The following is a 19,778-nucleotide window of genomic DNA, read 5'->3' on the forward strand; positions in this document are numbered from 1 at the left end:
TCTATCCTCAATTTAAGGAATTTTTTGGTCTCTGCCTGGATTTTCTCTCCCTGAACCACATCCTGGAAACTCTTTCAAGACAGCAAGCTGGGACAATCACAGCACTCACCTCAGTTGTGTCCATTTCTCATAATCATCATCCTTTATTACCTATTGTTCAATGCCTGGTAGACCATTATTTTTATATCTTTTATCACTGTCTTTGATTGTCAGGTAGGAGGGTAAATTCAGTCCCTGTTAATCCATCTTGGTTAGAAGCAGTTCTAACTACTTAGAGATTTAAAATTTTATTTAATATTGTTTGCTTTGCTTGATTTTATTTTTTTCAGGCTTCTTCAGGTCAAATATTCTTTGTATATGGAAGAGATAATTTAGCGCTCAGTTATAACACAGAAAATATAATTTTATATAACTTGTCACAAGAAAGATAAACACAAGATGCATTTTGAGTGAAGATAGTAAGACAACTGCGATGTGAGAGAGCAGAAAACAAATAAAATATAATGGCTTCAAACAGTATAGGCTTTGTCACAGGAAATAAGATTTTTGACTAGGAAAGAGCTGAAAAAAGAAGTATGGAATGAAACAGATGTTAAAATATACCACAAATTGAAGTTTTAATTTTTTCCCCTAATTTATATAATTAATATTTAATCTAAAAAACAAAGCTTAACTCTATTTTACAAATTTACCATTTGGTAGCCACTATATATATAAGAAGTTATTTTGATTAAAAAACAAACAAAAATAAAAACAGATTCTGCTTTTGCCCTCCAGCAAATTAGGGTTGTTTGTCAAAACTAGAGAAGACATGGCAGAGGGGAAATAAGTATCTATAATGCAAACTAGAAAAATATTATAAAGCATGTGAAAGTTCAGAATATGAAAAAAATATGATTCTTAATTATTCTGGAACTTTTTGCTTTCATGAATTTAATCATGACACTCAATTTACACATATTAATTATTACGGAATGATATATTTTTCCTTTATACTAAAAAAATTGGGGCAGATAAATAAAAAATTCAGATAGGTTTGTGGTCAACTTGATCAAAATTGTCCAACTTGTTAAATGTACTAAGCTAAAAGTACAGCTTGTACTAAATAATTAAATACTTTTATGTGTGCGTAAGTTAAAACATTCTTTTGAAACCCTAAGAGAGTTTGCTATTTAAAAGAGAGACCTTCCTGAAAATAAAACTAATATATGAAATCAAACCTCTAATTATTATGAATTATTTACATGTAAACTGTTTTACTGAGTTTTCTTGAATTAAGAGTTTTTGAACATATAGAAATTTAAAAATTAATTGTAAACTTTTCCTAATTTAAATTACCCCAAATCAAATAATTTACATATCAAAAATGCTTCTTGGAAAATTGTCAGGCCTAATTTTATCAATAGCTTTTCAAATTTATTTTTGTTCCCTGTGCTATACAGTAGGTCCTTGTTGTTTATATATTTTACATGTAGTAGTTTGTATCTGCTAATGCCAAACTCCTTATTTATCCCTCCCCACTCCTTTCCCCTTTGGTAACCATATATTTGTTTTCTACATCCATGAGTCTCTTTCTGTTTTGTATCCTTTTTTAGATTCCACAAACAAGTGATATCAGATGATATTTGTCTTCCTCTGTATGGCTCAATTCACTTAGTATGAAAATCTCTAGGTACATCCATGTTGCTGCAAATGGAATTATTTCATTATTTTTCATAGCTGAGTAATATTCCATTGTATATATACACCACATCTTCTTTATCCATTCATCTGTTGATGGACATTTAGGTTGCTTCCATGTCTTGGCTATTGTAAATAGTGCTACAATGAACATTGGGGTTCATGCATCTTTTTGAGTTAGAGTTTCCTCCAGATATATGCCCAGAAGTAGGATTGCTGGATCATATGGCGACTCTATTTTTAGTTTTTTGAGGAACCTCCATACTGTTCTCCATAGTGGCTGAGCCAATTTACATTCCTGCCAACAGTGCAAGAGGGTTCCCTTTTCTCCACACCCTCTCCAGCATTTATTATTTGTAGACTTTTTGGTGATGGCCATTCTGACTGGTGTGAGGTGATACCTCAATGTAGTTTTGATTTGCATTTCTCTAATAATTAGCAATGTTGAGCATCTTTTCATGCGCCTGTTGACCATCTGTATGTCTTCTTTGGAGAAATGTATATTTAGGTCTTCTGCCCATTTTGTGATTGGGTTTTTGTTGTTGTTGTTGTTTTTGAGTTGTATGAGTTGATTGCATATTTTGGAAATTAAACCCTTGCCCGTCTCATAGTTTGCAGGTATTTTCTCCCAGTCCATTTGTTGTCTTCATTTTGTTTATGGTTTCCTTTGCTGTGCAAAAGCTTATAAATTTGATTAGGTCCCATTTGTTTTTTTTGTTTGTTTGTTTGTTTTTGCTTTTATTTCTATTGCCTTAGGAGACTGGCCTAAGACAACATTGCTACGATTTATGTCAGTGTATGTTTTGCCTATGTTCTCTTCTAGGAATTTTATGGTGTCATGTCTTATATTTAAGTCTTTAAGCCATTTTGAGTTTATTTTTGTGTATGGTGTGAGGGAGTGTTCTAACTTCATTGATTTACATGCAGCTGTCCAGCTTTCCCAGCATCACTTGCCAAAGAGACTGTATTTTCTCCATTGAATATTCTAATATTCTAAGGCATATCCTAATTTTATGAATAGATTTTGAAATTTTAATTTAATGTATTTTTATAATTTGAGAAATAGAAATGTAGCTCTAAGTTGTGGAGCCTCTTCTCAACATCACCTTCAACACCCTTAAGTAAACTATGCAGCACTAAAACATCACTTGGAGATAGATTTTTAGCTGGAATACTGACCTGTAAGTTAATTTTATCATAGTGTTTGTGCTTTTTCCTAAATTTGTTGGAAAAAATTCTAAACACTATAATTTTTAAAATCTTTCAAATAATTTTTCTATATTAGAAAAAATGCTAGCAATACAGTATGTTATTTTTTCTTTTAGAAAAATAACTTAGCTCTTTTAAATATTTAACAGTTACAAAAATTTTAATTTTATTCACTGCATGTAATCTGATATTTAAAACTTAAAGTATTAAGGAAATTTTTGAAAATCCATATACCATATCAGGTAATAGATTGGATTTTTCCCAAAATGTATATTTTGATTTTCTCATCATTGTCAATCACATATTAAAGTTTATTTGACTATTTCAAAAGAAACCTAAAGAATATGTTAGTATGATTATTTTAGATAACTTGAGTCAACTGAATTGAATCTTCTCAAAATAATTGACAATTCTAGACGTTATACTTGACATGTTTTTGCACTAATAATTATATTGAGAAATAATATTTGATATAAATGCCATTATGAAATAGTATAACAGTTAATTACGCTCTATGGGCATTTGAGCCATTCATTTTTGTTTACAGATGTGTTAATAAAGTTCAACCGACATTTACATTCATAATTAGAAGAGGTTAAACACAACCATTTGTTCTATTCCATTTTCTAGAAACTGGCTCAGTTAACGCTATGTGTCCAACTCTTTTGTGTTTTTGCAAGAATTAGCATGATAAAAGAAGGCGTGCTTATGCAGATTTAATCATATTTTTGCTGTTATCAGATAATGATTTTATTTGACTTTATTTTTTAACAAAACTCTGTCTCCTAAATTCTGTGAATCAAGGGACATCTTCATACAACATTTGTCCAAGAAATTAAATGCCCACTACACGGCACTTAAAAACCCAAGGTGTTTTTATCTAATCAAAGAAATTGTAGACTTGCTACCCTTCATATGAATCTTTAAAATATAAAAGCAATGCACTGAACCTTTAGAGATTTAGTAAAGGAGTTAAGCTTTTGATTTCAAATATCTACAGAAGCACTTTGCATTGAGTTATTTATTCAAGTATAAAGGATTTCAGTAGTTGAATGCCCTTGGATTCCGTTTACACACCCACTACCCTCACCACTCAGTCCCTCTTACCCTGTTAACTCACATCTAAGCAATTAAAATCTTATAATTGTGGGGAGACATCTTTTATCTGTGTAGGGATACATTTGATAACTAAGGAAAATAAAAGATACTCTCCCCAGGAAATTACACAGGAGCATAAAAGTGTGCATGAAGTTCAAGGGCCATGTCGACCTGCTGGAGCATTTTTCCTGGAGCTTTCACAGTAGCCCAGGCTGCAGCTGACCCTGGGCCAGATAATCACTAGTCACTTAAAACTATAACTGCCTCAGGTGAGAACTCCATCCAGGCCTAAATTTAATCCTGAAAAGTCTGATCTCCCTCCCCTCTTTCCCAGTCCCTACTACCTCACCCTTGCCTGCCCTATGTACTTCCAGGATTATTTTCTTAGTCATGTTGCTGCCAGTACACACACCTCATTCTCTTTTTTTTCCCCTTAGTTATGCACAAGATATGTGTACTTCTCTTTACAACCCATCTCTGTATCATTCCCATACTTTTCTCTGTTTCCTCTCCTTGATCTAAAGTTCCACTTTTCCTTCCTGTTCCCAGCCCCACTACACACACTTTAAAATACTTCCATTATGTGCTCTAGAACTCCCTTCTAAGACTAATGGGCTCCAGCATTTTCTGGAGTCCTTTCACGGTGAGGCTGTTCACTCTCCCACATTCCAGGTTACTCCTTTGTCTTCCCCAGAGCTGTTCTTAGATCACTCTTTTATGAAAGTCACTTCCCCTTCAGGGCTAGCTCATTTCTACCACACATGAAGCTTTATCATCTCCAGTTGTATCATCAGGGTCTAAGAACAATGCCTGTACACAATAGCCTGCACCATTAAAACATGTGCCTTTTGTGATACATACTTCTCTTGTGGGAGAAAAGAGTATGTACAAATATCCATTAAGTTTTGACATGAACTGTGAATGAATATTTCTTACTCAGTATGGATACATAAAGTCTACTGTATAATTCTACTTGGCACTGAGCAACAAAATCAATAGCCGTATAATAAACATATTTACTACTAGGATGTCTTCTTTTAGAAAATACACTTTAAGTTTCTGTTTATATCATTGAAATTGATTTCTGAAAAAGCCTATTTCTTCTCAGCAACCTCAAGCTAAATACCTACAACACTATCCTACCTTACAACATTTTTAAATTAACTACAACGTCTGTGTTCATGCTGGCTACATTTTTATCTATTCAGCATAAATATTATTTATACACTTGATTAGTCAATATAACGTAAGTCCTACAGTCAGGAGTAGACTAACTATAATTGTATAATCTATATCTACAGAAGTCTTTTACTTAACCTCATCTACTAGCAGTATTGAAGATGGGCAGTTATGGTTTGTGTAACCCTTAAGCTAAAGATATTTTCTTTCTTTTTTTTTTTATTGGGGTATACTTGTTTTACAATGTTGTGTTAGTTTCTACCATACAGCGAAGTGAAGTAGAGTTCCCTGTGCTATACAGCAGGTTCTTATTAGTTATCTATTTTATACATATTAGTGTATATACATCAATCCCAGTCTTCCAGTTCATCCCACCTCACCCCCCCGCCCCCCGCTTCCCCCCTGGTGTCCATATATTTGTTCTCTACATCTGTGTCTCTATATAGCTAAAAGTATTTTCATGTCATCTTTTATTCTCTCTGGGACAGTCTTGAACAAAAGATGTACGTTGGGCTAATTTTTCTTAGCATTCTCAACATATCAACATACTAACTTTTCAATTAACTGAAAAAAAACACACATTAATTTTAATCTCATAAAGCAATAAAATGATATGTTTAAAAGAGTGCTTTTTACATTAATTATGAAATGTTACATTTGAAACAGTGGGAAATTCTCTTTGTGTTTTATTTTGCTCTTATTAACTTAGTCCAGAATCACACTATCACATGTGCCAACTCTTTGGTCTGTTAGTTTTGCAGTGGCCACTGGCCAAACACATTAACATGCTGATCTAAACTGCCAAAGAAATATGTCAAAACATCTACTGTTTTGGAAACCACTGCCTTTCTCTCTCTGTCTCTGTCTCTCTCTCTTTCTATCCCTTCATTTCTTCTGAAAATTAAAGGTATCTTATTCTCCCATGCTCTCAGTTTTTGTAAAGTCAACCTTAGTTGTTTCAAAGGCAAAGGATTTTAGTGAACATACAGAGTTTATCCAGTAGTTCTAGATTATGGTGTATCTTGACTTCTAGAAACTTATAAACAAATAATTGTACTTCTTTGCTGTGTCTTAAAAACATGGGGGGCAGGGAATACTCCTTGAACCAGACTTAATGATTTTTGTGTCACTGACCCACTTTGAACCTAATAGAGCCCCTTCTCAGGATAATGTTTTTAACTGCACACAATAAAATATGAAGTTTTACAAAATAAATCAGTGTTATTAAAACAAAGTTTCATCTATGTATGTTTTGTGAGGGAGTCTGTGTACCCGAGGATAAACTGACACTACTCAAGTGTATTTCAATTAATGTTCTGACATGAAATACCTTGACCCAATCATCAAGTTAACAAAATTACATGAAAATATATACAATTTCATCTTAAATGTACTGCAACACTTAAAGCAGAAGGACACATTAACTTATTTTTCAGGACACAATTGTTTAAATCAGCGAGACATGAACATATAGAGACATGGATTTTAGAGACAGAGAACAAAATGGTATGACATAATTCTAGGGTAAACATACTCATACCTTTATGGCAGTGGATGCAATTTGAATGTGGTGAAGTCTCCGAAGGGTGCTGTCCCTGTCAATGAAATAGGAAGCAGCTAGTTGATGTAGCGTCTCCAGAGTGACCGAGGAGCTGTTGGTGCTGGGATCACTTCCTTCAGATCGTTTGCTCAGCTTCCGCTTGTCCACAAAAATTGTGAGTGACTCCTCTCCTGCATTAATAATATTTTACATTATTCCATTTCCCACTTCAAATCAATTTTTTCAACTACCTGCAGGTGAGGAAGCCTAGATTACAGCCATAATGAAACAAAAGAGTGATAAACAACAAACAGGCAGGGAGTTTTACTTTTCTTTTGTTCACAAAGATTTCCCTATTATACCGAGAAAAGTACCCGGGATGTTGATGGTTGTGAATACATATTTCATAAATATTAAACAGCAAGCTTTTGCAGAACACGTTCTCTAGATTTTATTGACTTTCTCATACAGTTTAGCTTACCTAACACTCATTGGGTCTCAAAGCAAATTAAGATAGGAAAATATGTAAAACAAACTCAACCTTTACTACAGATCAGCATGGTAAATGGAAACATGACCAAGCATATTACAAAACATTAGCTGTTTTCAATTGTACCTTTAAAATGCAGAGAAAACATATACATGCATATACAGTAATATAAATATTTATGTATTAAATTCAGAGGTTTCCTACACATGGCATTAAATATTAAAATATTGTGTGTTAATAAGCTCTATGGAAATCACTAACCTCCATGAGAAGCTTTAGGTACTTGACAATGGATCCTCTAAGGTGAAATTTAAAGCAAATTACAATTAAGCTGCAATTTTCAATGTTTGAATATTGACAAAAAAGTGTCAATGCCATTCAAGTCTAACATTAAGAACTTGCCATCCTCAGACTTCCAGATTCTTAGATATTCAACTAGCATATAATTGTCAGACTTGAAGCTTGTTCTCATTCTTTCAGAAACCCATCTGTTTAGGTGGCATTAGGCCCACTGACAATTTGTCGAGCCAGTTTTCTAAAAGACCAAACAAGATTTTCTAGCGGACGAATAGGTTGCATTTCTTCTCCAAATTAAAAATAATACCAAATTTAAAATGCCGCAGCCTAACTGACCATCCAATTCTAAGTGACAGTTCATACTTCTCTGCAAGAGATCAGGTGAATTGGTATCAGAAATAAGGTGTCAACAATGTTATTTCGGAAAGTTGCATTCTCAGTTTGTATTTGGACATCAATATGCAAGCTGGAAATGAAGCAGACTAACTAGAATTGCTGAAGGAAAAAAAAAAACTCTCAAAAATATGAATGAGTGGGTCAAGTTATCAACAGCGTTAAGTCATGTACATGATAAACAGCTTTCGGTGGGAACATCTGAAAGCAAAAAGGGAATATATATGTCAAATATTATAGAAAATAAAATCCACGCTAATTATTTACCCCCAAAGAAGAGGATGAACTGGTGTGGAAATCTGAGGGAATACATTCTCAGAAAGACCACTGAATCTGAGAAATTCACCCATGTGCCCAAACAAACATCTTGTACATGGAGACAGAAAGAACAGCGTTGTGATAGTCTAAGAATTTATAATGCAGCTCGACGACACATGAAAGTGCTATGGTCTGAATGTTTGTGTCTCCCAAAATTCATATGTTGAAATTCTGTCCTTTTAAGATGATAGTATTAGGAGATGGGGCTTGTGGGAGGTGTCTGGGTCATGAGGGCAGAGCCCTCAGGAATGGAATTAGTTCCTTTGTAAAGAAGGCTCCAAAGAGATTCCTTGTCCCTTCCGCCATGTGAAGATACAAGGAAAAATCTGTGACCTGGAAGACAGCCCTCACCCAACCGTGCTGGCATTCTAATCTCAAACTTGCAGTCCCCAGAACTGTGCTGTTTATAAGCTACCTTATCTGTGGTATTTTGCTATAGCAGCCCGAACAGGCTATGAGATCAAGAGATATATCTTCTTAAGTAAGGTTAAAAACAAAATGATAATGATATCTTGGTGAATGTAATAAAAAAGGAAGCAAAGTTAATGATCTCTTCAGGACAAAATTATTAAATGAGAAAATGAAATAGACTGAATAGTGCTAAAGACTAAAACTTGCAAAACTGCTTTAATTGCAGCACTTTTCATAAAGCAGAATATACAGAAGATATAGGTTAAAATATACATAAACTGCCAGTATTACAAGACTCCAGCACACACTTTCTAGACCTAGATAGACTCAGTGGGGGTAAAAATGTAATGATAGAGATACACACAACCTACTTAATAAGGTAGATCTTATAGGTAAATATTAAACTTTATATTAATAAAGAGGAAATGAAAGCTCTTTTCAAGAGTACACAGAACATTTAGAAAAACTGGCCATATATTTTGTTAAAAAAAATCCTTAGTAAATTCCAAAAATTTGAAAAAAAAAATATCATTTGATAAAGACTTTCTCCTTGACCAAACGCTAGACAGGCTCCTATGAGCTTGTTTCTTGGGCATGTTCTCAAGAGCCCAGTTTTAGGAAGAATCCTGTCAAGTCACTTTGGCAAGGATCCCCTACCCTGGACATATGATCATCTTTAACATCTGACCAAATTCCTCATCCCCTACCATCTCCCTGGTGATATTTGATAACCCTGCTCTGCTTTCAGCAAGAATCATGTTAGGTCTCTTTAGCAAGAATTATCCTACCCTCTTTGTAATTTTCCATCCACTAATCTGCCTACTCTGCTCATTGTCAATAAATTCCCACTTTTCCTGGTTCTGTTCAAAATTGAGCTCAGTCTCTCTCCCCTCCTGTAAAACTCCAATGCAGGAGACCCCCTGAATAAAGTCTCCCTTACTGTTCTTTAACAAATGTCAGAATATTGTTTCTTTAACACATTTACTGACTACAATATAGTACAATTAAAAATTGATAGAAAAATTTTTAAAAATTCATATGGATAAATTTTCTATTGTGTAATTCTTGAATAATAGGATACCTGAAAGCAAAATGACAAATTTTCTAAGAAAACCTGAGGAAAACAGTATATAATACAATCTAAGGGACATGGCTAAAGCAGTACTCAAATAAATATTCACAGCATTAAATATGTACTTTATGTAGATTATGAAAATATTTGAGATAGCCATATAACTCTAAAACTAAAAAAAAATGACAAAAATAAGCTTCTATAAATTAAAAAGAACTAAAAGGAAGAAAACTAGTGTTAATGAGTTAAAAAAAACAGAAGAAAAGAAGGAATAATAAATTCAAAAACAGCTTCCTTTGAAGGGAAGAAAAAAAACAGATAAATACACCAACTCGTCAACCTACCTTTTTTAATAGAGAAAGAAAAATAAATAATAAAATAACAGAGTAAAGTAAACATATTATTTAAAAATAAAATTATTTTGCAAAGCTTTTGCAAATAAGTTTAGGTGTCATAGAACACCTCCACAAAATTAAAAAAAAAAAAAATCAATCGGCCAAGATGGTTTCACAGGAGAGTTCAGACAAAACTCTAAAGATCAAAAAATCTGATACTATTTACTTAAAATGTTTCCAGAGGATATGAAATGAAGGAAAACTTTTAATTAGTTGTTATATATTGAGTAAAACATTGACATAAATATCTGGGGAAGATCACACACACAACAACAAAAACAACAACAAACATTATTACAACTTATTATTAGTGATGCAAAATAATAAATAAAGCAATAGTAAACAGTAACACACAGTAAGTTTTAAAAATGTATATCTCAAAAAGAATAATTCTAGGAGGGCAAGGGTCATTTGATATTAGGAAATCATTAATATAATTCAGCATATTAACACATCTAGAAAGAAAAACCTTGATGTCCATTAATGCCTCAAATGCATTTGATGAATATTTATACCTATTGCTGGGTAATTTTCAGTAAGTTAGGAGTCAGTGGAAAATTCCTTAAAAGGATAAAATATGTGTTTGTCAACCTAAAACCAACTGTCTTACTTAATCAGAAAACTCAGAAGTCATTCCCATTAAAATCATAACCTGACAAACAAACCCACAACTGGTACTACTTTTTGACATGATATTAAATATATTAAAATGTAAACATAAAAGAGAATAAAATTAGAGTAATAGTTTTTTAAAAACATTTAAAATTATCTCTTTTTGCAGATAACATGATTATTCATCTGGAAAACTCAAGAAAAGCAACGGACAAACTACTATGCAGAGTAACAGAACTTAGTAACTGCAGAAAATAATAAAAACTTTACTAACTCAAAAAATTGAAATATACAAATAATAGTTAGAGGTAATAATGGATTAGCATATACCATTTAAAATACCAATAAAAATGCAATACATATATGAAAAATTATATGCCACCCCTGAAATAACAAAAGTAAACTGAAAATGGCATGGAATTTCAAATAGGAATATTTAAACTAAATATATCAATTTTACTTAGGTTAATGTATAACTTTAATGCAAATATCATTTTTTGTTTGTTTCCTTGAACTAGTCATGTTTATTATAAATTTTTTAGGTAAAAATTAGTCAAAGAAAAGTCACCAGAAGCTTTCCAAAAAATAGGCAACAGTGAGAATGCCTTGCTACATATGAATACATATTGTAAAATATGTATAATTAAGACAGTGTAGTAAAGAAGCATGAATAGACAGACCACACAAACAGGAAAATTAAAAAAATTTAGTACATGATAAGGATGGAATATTAATTCAATTGGGGAAAGGTAGACCTTCTAATAAATGACACTTTGACATCAGAATGGTCATTTGCAAAGTAAAGGATATGATTGTACATGAGGAGATATTGCAAAAAACTGGAGACATGAATATTTAATAAGATGAAACTACTCAACTAGAAAAAAAAAGAATGAAAACACATGAGTGGGAAAAGCATTCCTAACTATCACTAAACGTCTGAAAGTAATAAAATAAAAGATAGATGAATCAGACCATATAAAAAGAGATTTTTTTTTTCCTAGCACAGAATCACCATAAGTAAATTTTGCATTGGGAAGAGATGTTTGCAACTTACATAAGGGACACACGGCTAATACCTCTAACATTCCAAAAACTCCTAAAACTCAAGGAAAAAAAAGAAATAAGTTTCGGGCATAAAAAATAGGAAAATAGTATTTAGATAAGAAGAGACAAAATGGCCCATATAAATTTGAAAAGGCTTTCAATCTGTCATAGTATGAGAAATGCAAATTAAAAATATATTGATATATCACGTAGCTATTATGGAATTTGCCAAAATTCAAAAATTTGACAACTTTGTCAAAGCTGTTGGCAAACTAGAAGGAAACGGGCCCTATGATATACTGCTGCTGGAGTGCAAAATGATGTAACTATGAAGAGAAATTTGGCAATAGTTAGCAAAAATTGACTCTGCAATCCTACTTTTAAGAATCTATCCCAATTCTCAGAAATGCACAACCTGCCGAGACTGAAACAGGAAGAAATAGAAAATATGAACAGACCAATCACAAGCACTGAAGTTGAAACTGTGATTAAAAATCTTCCAACAAACAAAAGCCCAGCACCAGATGGCTTCACAGGCGAATTCTATCAAACATTTAGAGAAGAGCTAACACCTATCCTTCTCAAACGCTTCCAAAATATAGCCGAGGGTGGAACACTCCCAAACTCATTCTACGAGGCCACCATCACCCTGATACCATAACCAGACAAAGATGTCACAAAGAAAGAAAACTACAGGCCAATATCACTGATGAACATAGATGCAAAAATCCTCAACAAAATAGTAGCAAACAGAATCCAACAGCACATTAAAAGCATCATACACTATGATCAAGTGGGATTTATTCCAGGAATGCAAGGATTCTTCAATATATGCAAATCAATCAACGTGATACACCATACAAACAAATTGAAGGAGAAAAACCGTATGATCATCTCAATAGAAGCAGAGAAAGCTTTCGACAAAATTCAACACCTATTTATGATAAAAACCCTGCAGAAAGTAGGCATAGAGGGAACTTACCTCAACATAATAAAGGCCATATATGACAAACCCACAGCCAACATCGTCCTCAATGGTGAAAAACTGAAAGCATTTACACTAAGATCAGGAACAAGACAAGGTTGCCCACTCTCACCACTCTTAAACATAGTTTTGGAAGTTTTAGCCACAGCAATCAGAGAAGAAAAAGAAATAAAAGGAATCCAAATCGGAAAAGAAGAAGTAAAGCTGTCACTATTTACAGATGACATGATACTATACATAGAGAATCCTAAAGATGCTACCAGAAAACTACAAGAGCCAATAAATGAATTTGGTAAAGTAGCAGGATACAAAATTAATGCACAGAAATTGCTGGCATTCCTATACACTAATAATGAAAAATCTGAAAGTGAAATTAAGAAAACACTCCCATTTACCATTGCAACAAAAAGAATAAAATATCTAGGAATAAACCTACCTAAGGAGACAAAAGACCTATATGCAGAAAATTATAAGACACTGATGAAAGAAATTAAAGATGATACAAATAGATGGAGAGATATGTCATGCTTTTGGACTGGAAGAATCAACATTGTGAAAATAACTCTACTACCCAAAGCAATCTACAGATTCAATGCAATCCCTATCAAACTACCACTGGCATTTTTTACAGAACTAGAACAAAAAATTTCACAATTTGTATGGAAACACAAAAGACCCCGAACAGCCAAAGCAATCTTGAGAACAAACAATGGGGCTGGAGGAATCAGGCTCCCTGACTTCAGACTATACTACAAAGTTACAGTAATCAAGACAGTATGGTACTGGCACAAAAACAGAAATATAGATCAATAGAACAGAATAGAAAACGCAGAGATAAACCCACACACATATGGTCACCTTATCTTTGATAAAGGAGGCAAGAATATACAGTGGAGAAAAGACAGCCTCTTCAATAAGTGGTGCTGGGAAAACTGGACAGGTACATGTAAAAGTGTGAAATTAGAACACTCCCTAACACCATACACAAAAATAAACTCAAAATGGATTAAAGACCTAAATGTAAGGCCAGACACTATCAAACTCTTAGAGGGACTTTTTTATAAGAAAGTGCATGATACAAATATATGGATGGATTTCTTTTTATTTGGGGAAAAAAATAAAAACACTGGAAGGATTAACCAAAATCTTTTATCTATATTTACAGAGTGGAGGTAACACTTTGGGAAGAAAGGCTTCTCTGAATATACTTTGTTAAAGTTTTTTAAACACTGGAAAGATATTTTTAAATATTTTATTTATTGTAAAAATCAATCAAATCAAATAGAAAAAAAATCAATCCCTAAGAATTAAAAACAGAAGCCAATGTTTCTAAATGCTTATTGTTTAGAGAAGTAATTATTTTAAGTGATTACAAACACAGTACTTTAAATGTAATCCAGTTTTGGAATATATTCTGAGGACAAAAAATGTAAAAAGGATCAGAAAACTTCATTCTGTAGTCTATTTGTAGGTAGGAATATTAGTAGTTGTAGTACAGTTTTATATAGTTTGTATGGTTACATATGGGTGTATGGGCACTCACTGTACAAGTCTCTCCACTTTGAGTGTGTTTGAAAATTTCATTTGAAAAAAATATCATGGCATAAGTGTTTACGTTTGGCCCACGTTTAAAATATGTTTAGTCATAATAAAATTTTCTTAAGTAATTAGTAAACTCATGACTTTAATATTATGACTAAAATAAAATTCTAAATGATTTGACAGTTTCAGATGATTCCATTTGTAAAATACATCTAAATCCAAGCTCAGCCTCAGTGCATCAGTAATGTTTTCTACAGATTCCTGTATTTAGAAGGACACTTACTGTAATCTTTACTTCAATTCAGCAATACACAAATGAAGTTCAAAACACGGGTTCAACTGATTATTGGACATTACTTTTGCCTTCTGGAGAGGCATGAAAGCCATATAAATACGTGAAGAGAATCATCTTCACTATGTCTCTCTTGCATTGTAGTGATTTTCCCATTACTAGAGGTGTCCAACATTAATTATATGTCATAGAGCAGAAGAGATAATTAGACCGCTATAAAGGATTCTTTCACTGGATTATGAGGTTCTGTATGAAAAAAAAATGTAGAATTAATTATTATGGTTTAGGTGTAAGTCTACCAGCTACTGGTACCAAACAGATTCAGGTTCTAATGCTGGCTTCTACTTAGTAATTGAATGATCTTGAATATATAATTTATGATTCTGCTTCCTCTTACATAACATGAATATAGTAATTTCTTCTTCAAAGCATGGCTATAAGCATGAAACAGATAATATCTGTAAAGATATCTTACCACATGACTAGAATTCAGAAGTTGCTAGTACACATTTTTTTATTCATCACAATTCCTTAGAACTGCATAAAGCAACTCATTCCATATCTGGGCATTTCTAGTAATTTTAGCTATTTTGTCTTATTTGTGAGGAACAGAAGACTGTCCTAATTCTTTAATGATCTCCTTCTTTTATAAACTTATTAACTCTAGTCCTAGTTTGCATTCACATATAGAAAGTAAAGATCTCCCAAAATAGTCCATTATATACTGTATCCCCCTAATCCCCCTATATGTCTTCACTCTTCAGGTGAAATATGCTATACCATTAATTCTTCTTAATAGGACCTCTATTGAGTCCTACCTCACCCAAAAAGGGAAAATAGCATATGCTAATTTTAGAAAGCAAATTAAATCTTACACCTACAGGAATTAGAAAAAGAAGAATAAATAAAACCCAAAGTTAGTAGAAGGAAAGAAATAAAAAAAGATCAGAGCAGAAATAAATGAAATAGAGATTAAAAAAAACAGAAAATATCAATGAAACTAAAAGCTGCTTCTTTGAAAAGGTAAACAAAATTGATAAACCTTTAGCTAGACCCATCAAGAAAAAAAGGGATGGAATTTCCTGGTGGTCCAGTGGTTAGGACTCTGGATTTTCACTGCAGAGGGCGTGAGTTCAGTCCCTGGTTGGGGAACTAAGATCCCGCAAGCTGCATGGCACGGCCCAAAAAAGAAAAAAAACAAAAGAAAAAAAGGGAGAGGGCCCAAATCAATAAAATCAGAAATGAAAAAAATTACAACCAACACCACAGGAATACAAAAGATTATGAGACTATTATGAACAACTACAGGCCAATTAAATGGACGACCCACAAGAAATGGACAAATTCTTAAAAAGGTACAATCTCTCAAGACTGAACCAGGAAGAAATAGAAAATAAGAACAGACCAATTACCAGTACTGAAATTGAATCAGTACTGAACCGGAAGAAATAGAAAATAAGAACAGACCAATTACCAGTACTGAAATTAAAACATCCCACAAACAAAAGTCCGGGGCCAGATGACTTCACAGGTGAATTCTATCAAACATTTAGAGAAGAGTTAAGATCTATCCTTCTGAAACTACTCCAAAAAACTGCAGAGGAAAGAATACTTCTGAACTCATTCTATGAGGCCATTGTCACCCTGATACCAAAACTGGGCAACAATATCACACACACAAAAAAGAAAATTACAGGCCAATATCTCTGATGAACATAGATGCAAAAATCTTCAACAAAATACCAGCAAACTGAATCCAACAATATATTAAAAGGGTCATAAACCATGATCAAGGGACATCTATCCCAGGGATGCAAGGATTTTTCAATATCCCCATATCAATCAATGTGATATAACACATTAACAAAGTGAAGAATAAAAAATAATATGATCACCTCAATAGATGCAGAAAAAGCTTTTGACAAAATTCAACATCCATTCATGATAAAAACTCTCCAGAAAATGGGCATAGAGGGAACATACCTCAACGTAATAAAGGCCACACATGACAAACCCACAGCAAACATCATATTCAATGGCGAGAAGATGAAAGCATTTCTTCTAATATCAGGAACAAGACAAGGATACCCACTCCTGACCCTTTTATGTAACACAGTATTGGAAGTTCTAGCCACAGCAATCAGACAACAAAAAGGCGTAAAAGGAATCCAAATTTGAAAGGAAGAAGTAAAACTGTCACTGTTTGCCAATGACAGGACACTATACATAGAAAATCCTAAAGAAGCTACCAGAAAACTGCTAGAGCTCATCAATGAATTCAGGAAAGTTTCAGGATACAGAAATCTGTTGCACTTCTATAAACTAACAATGAACTATCAGAAAGGGAAATTAAGAAAACAATCCATTTACCATCACATCAAAAAGAACACAATACCTAAGAATAAACCTACCTGAGGAGGTAAAAGATCTTTACTTGGAAAACTATGACACTGGTGAAAGAAACTGAAGATGACACAAACAGATGAAAAGATATACTATGTTCATAGATTGGAAAAATTAATATCGCAAAAATGACCATACTACCCAAGGCCATTTACAGATTCAATGCAATCCCTATTATAATACCAAGGGCATTTTTCACAGAAGTAGAACTAATTTTAAAATTTGTATAGAAACAGAAAAGACCCAAATAGCAAAACAATCTTGAGAAAGATGAACAGAGCTGGAGTAATCACACTCCCTAACTTCAGACTACACTACAAAAGTACAGTAATCAAAACATTATGTTACTGGCATAAAAAAAGACACACAGATCAATGGAAGAGTATAGAGAGACCATAAATAAACCCACTCACTTATGGTCAATTAATCTATGACAACGGAAGCAAGAATACACAGTGGAGAAAAGACAGTGTCTTCAATAAGTGGTACTGGGAAAACTAGACAGCTGCATGTAAAAGAATGAAATTAGAAGACTTTCTTACCCTGTATACAAAAATAAACTCAAAATGGATTAAAGACCTAAATGCAACACTGGAAACCATAAAATTCCTAGAGGAAAACATAGGCAGAATACTCTTTGACATAAATTGTAGCAACATTTTTTATGGATCTGTCTCTTAAAGCAAAGGAAATAAAAGCAAAAATAAACAAATGAGGCCTACTTAAATTTAAAAGTTTTTGCACTGCAAAGGAAAGCACTGACAAAACAAAAAGACAAACTACTAAATGGGAGAAAATATTTGCAAATTATATGACAAATAAGGGGCTATTATCCAAAATATATAAACAGTTCATACAACTCAAGATCAAAAAAACAAACAACTGGATTAAAAAATGGACAAAAGGCCTGAATAGACATTTTTCCAAGGAGCACATGCAGATGGCCAACAAGCACATGAGAAGATGCTCAACATCACTAGTAATCAGGGAAATGCAAATCAAATCCACCATGAGATATTACCTCACACCTGCAAGAATGGCTATCACCAAAAAGAACACAAATAACAAATATCAATGAGGATATGGAGAAAAGGGAACTCTCATACACTCATGGTGGGAATGTAAACTGGTGCAGCCACTGTGGAAAATAGGCTTCTCAAAAAACTAAAAATAGAATTACTGTATGACCCAGCAAAATTCCCCTCCTGGGTATATATACAAAAAAACCAAAAACACTAACTGGAAAAGATACATGCGCCCCAATGTTCATAGCAGCATTATTTACAATTACAAATATATGGAAGCAACCTAAGTGTCCATCAACAGATGAATGGATAAAGAAGATGTGATATATATATACACAATGGAATTCTACTCAGCCATAAAATGAAGGAAATTTTGCCATTTGCAGCCACATGGATAAACTTGGAGGTTATTATGTTAAGTGAAATAAGTCAGAGAAAGACAAATACTTTATAATATCACCTATATGTGCAATCTAAAAACTACAACAAACTAGTGAACAATACAAAAAAGAAGCAAACTCACAGATAAAGAGAACAAGCTAGTGGTTACCAGAGGGGAAGGGGAAAAGGGAGGAGTGGTATAAGGGTAAGGGATAAAAAAAATAAAAAGCAAATTCAAACTAATTTGATTTAAGAATATTTTAGAAATGTTAGATTGTCTCATGATACAACTGGAAAATGACACAAAATAAGAGCTAGGGATTAACTATTTCAGAGTGTTTCTAATTATAAGAATATGAAGGAGAAGACAAACATTAATATATGTTTCAGCAATCAAAGATGAAGGTAGGAAAATGATGGCCCGTGAAGATCATCATGAATATTTGAAGTTTTCATTCTCTATCTACTGGAGATTTTTGAAATATTTCTTTTGTTTTTCACAGAGTTCACATTTGCTTGTAAGGTACAGGTAAATGTGTCTTTAGCATTCTATGCTGAGAATAAATATATGTTACAGACAACAGGGAAAATCAAATGGAAAAACTTCGTTGTAAATTTTAATATACTTTTATTATTAATTATGCTGTTTATTTTTTAATTTGATAAAATTTAATGATATATTGAGGTAAAGGAAAGCATGAGTTTTGGAGTCAGGTGTATGTGAGGGCTTAATTTCATAGATATTAAATTTCACCACAGAAACCTGATCTTAGTCAAAATTGTTTTCTAGTGGAACTTTTAATCAGGATGTATAGGATTACTAAAGATAGTAGTTGATTATCCTTCCAATAAGCAGATAAAGAGAAGCCATTCATAAATTGCTTGTGGTTGTTCTCCACAAAGGAACATTATTCCATGTATGCAAAAGCTTTCATTGCAGTCAAGCATGTAAGGCAGTTTAAATCTGCAGTTTAAATTATCATAATTGTTCTTTTATGAATGCTTTGTTTTAAACCCTTACTTACAACAGACCAGACAACTAGGTGATGTAAGCTGGCTAGCTTATGCCACATTCCAAGTTTTGTAAATCATGGATTGTTAAATATCTAAGATATTTTGACAAGGCCATTCAGTCTAAATGGAAAATAAGGCTATTTCTTTCCTCCAAGAGATCTGTTTTTCAAATTATACACAACTACCATGCTTTTGTGATGATATTCATGGTCTTTACCTTCTTTGAGACTTTCATAGTCGTCTTAAGAAAGAAGAATGCATTCTCAACTTTAATTGCAAATCTCAATATAAAAATATTCAGATTTGAAAACTGAGATATATTATTCAACTAAAAATTTGTGTTCAAATGTCATTTTCATTCACATTTTTTAAACCAGCTGTAGCTCATAAGCATG

The 19,778-nt window shown here is 33.0% G+C and overlaps 1 protein-coding gene across 1 annotated transcript in view; it reads right to left on the reverse strand.

The window, feature by feature from the left end:
* The window catches only part of BRINP3 (BMP/retinoic acid inducible neural specific 3), a 415,997-nt gene that overhangs the window by 191,344 nt on the left and 204,875 nt on the right, over positions 1 to 19,778 (reverse strand). Inside the window, exon 4 of the mRNA XM_060011102.1 lies at positions 6,707 to 6,897. Coding sequence (XP_059867085.1) covers positions 6,707 to 6,897 — 191 coding nt within the window. The remainder of the gene's footprint in view (positions 1 to 6,706; positions 6,898 to 19,778) is intronic.

The sequence above is a fragment of the Delphinus delphis genome, chromosome 1 (assembly GCF_949987515.2).
Source record: "Delphinus delphis chromosome 1, mDelDel1.2, whole genome shotgun sequence".
In the NCBI taxonomy this organism is placed as follows: Eukaryota; Metazoa; Chordata; class Mammalia; order Artiodactyla; family Delphinidae; genus Delphinus; species Delphinus delphis.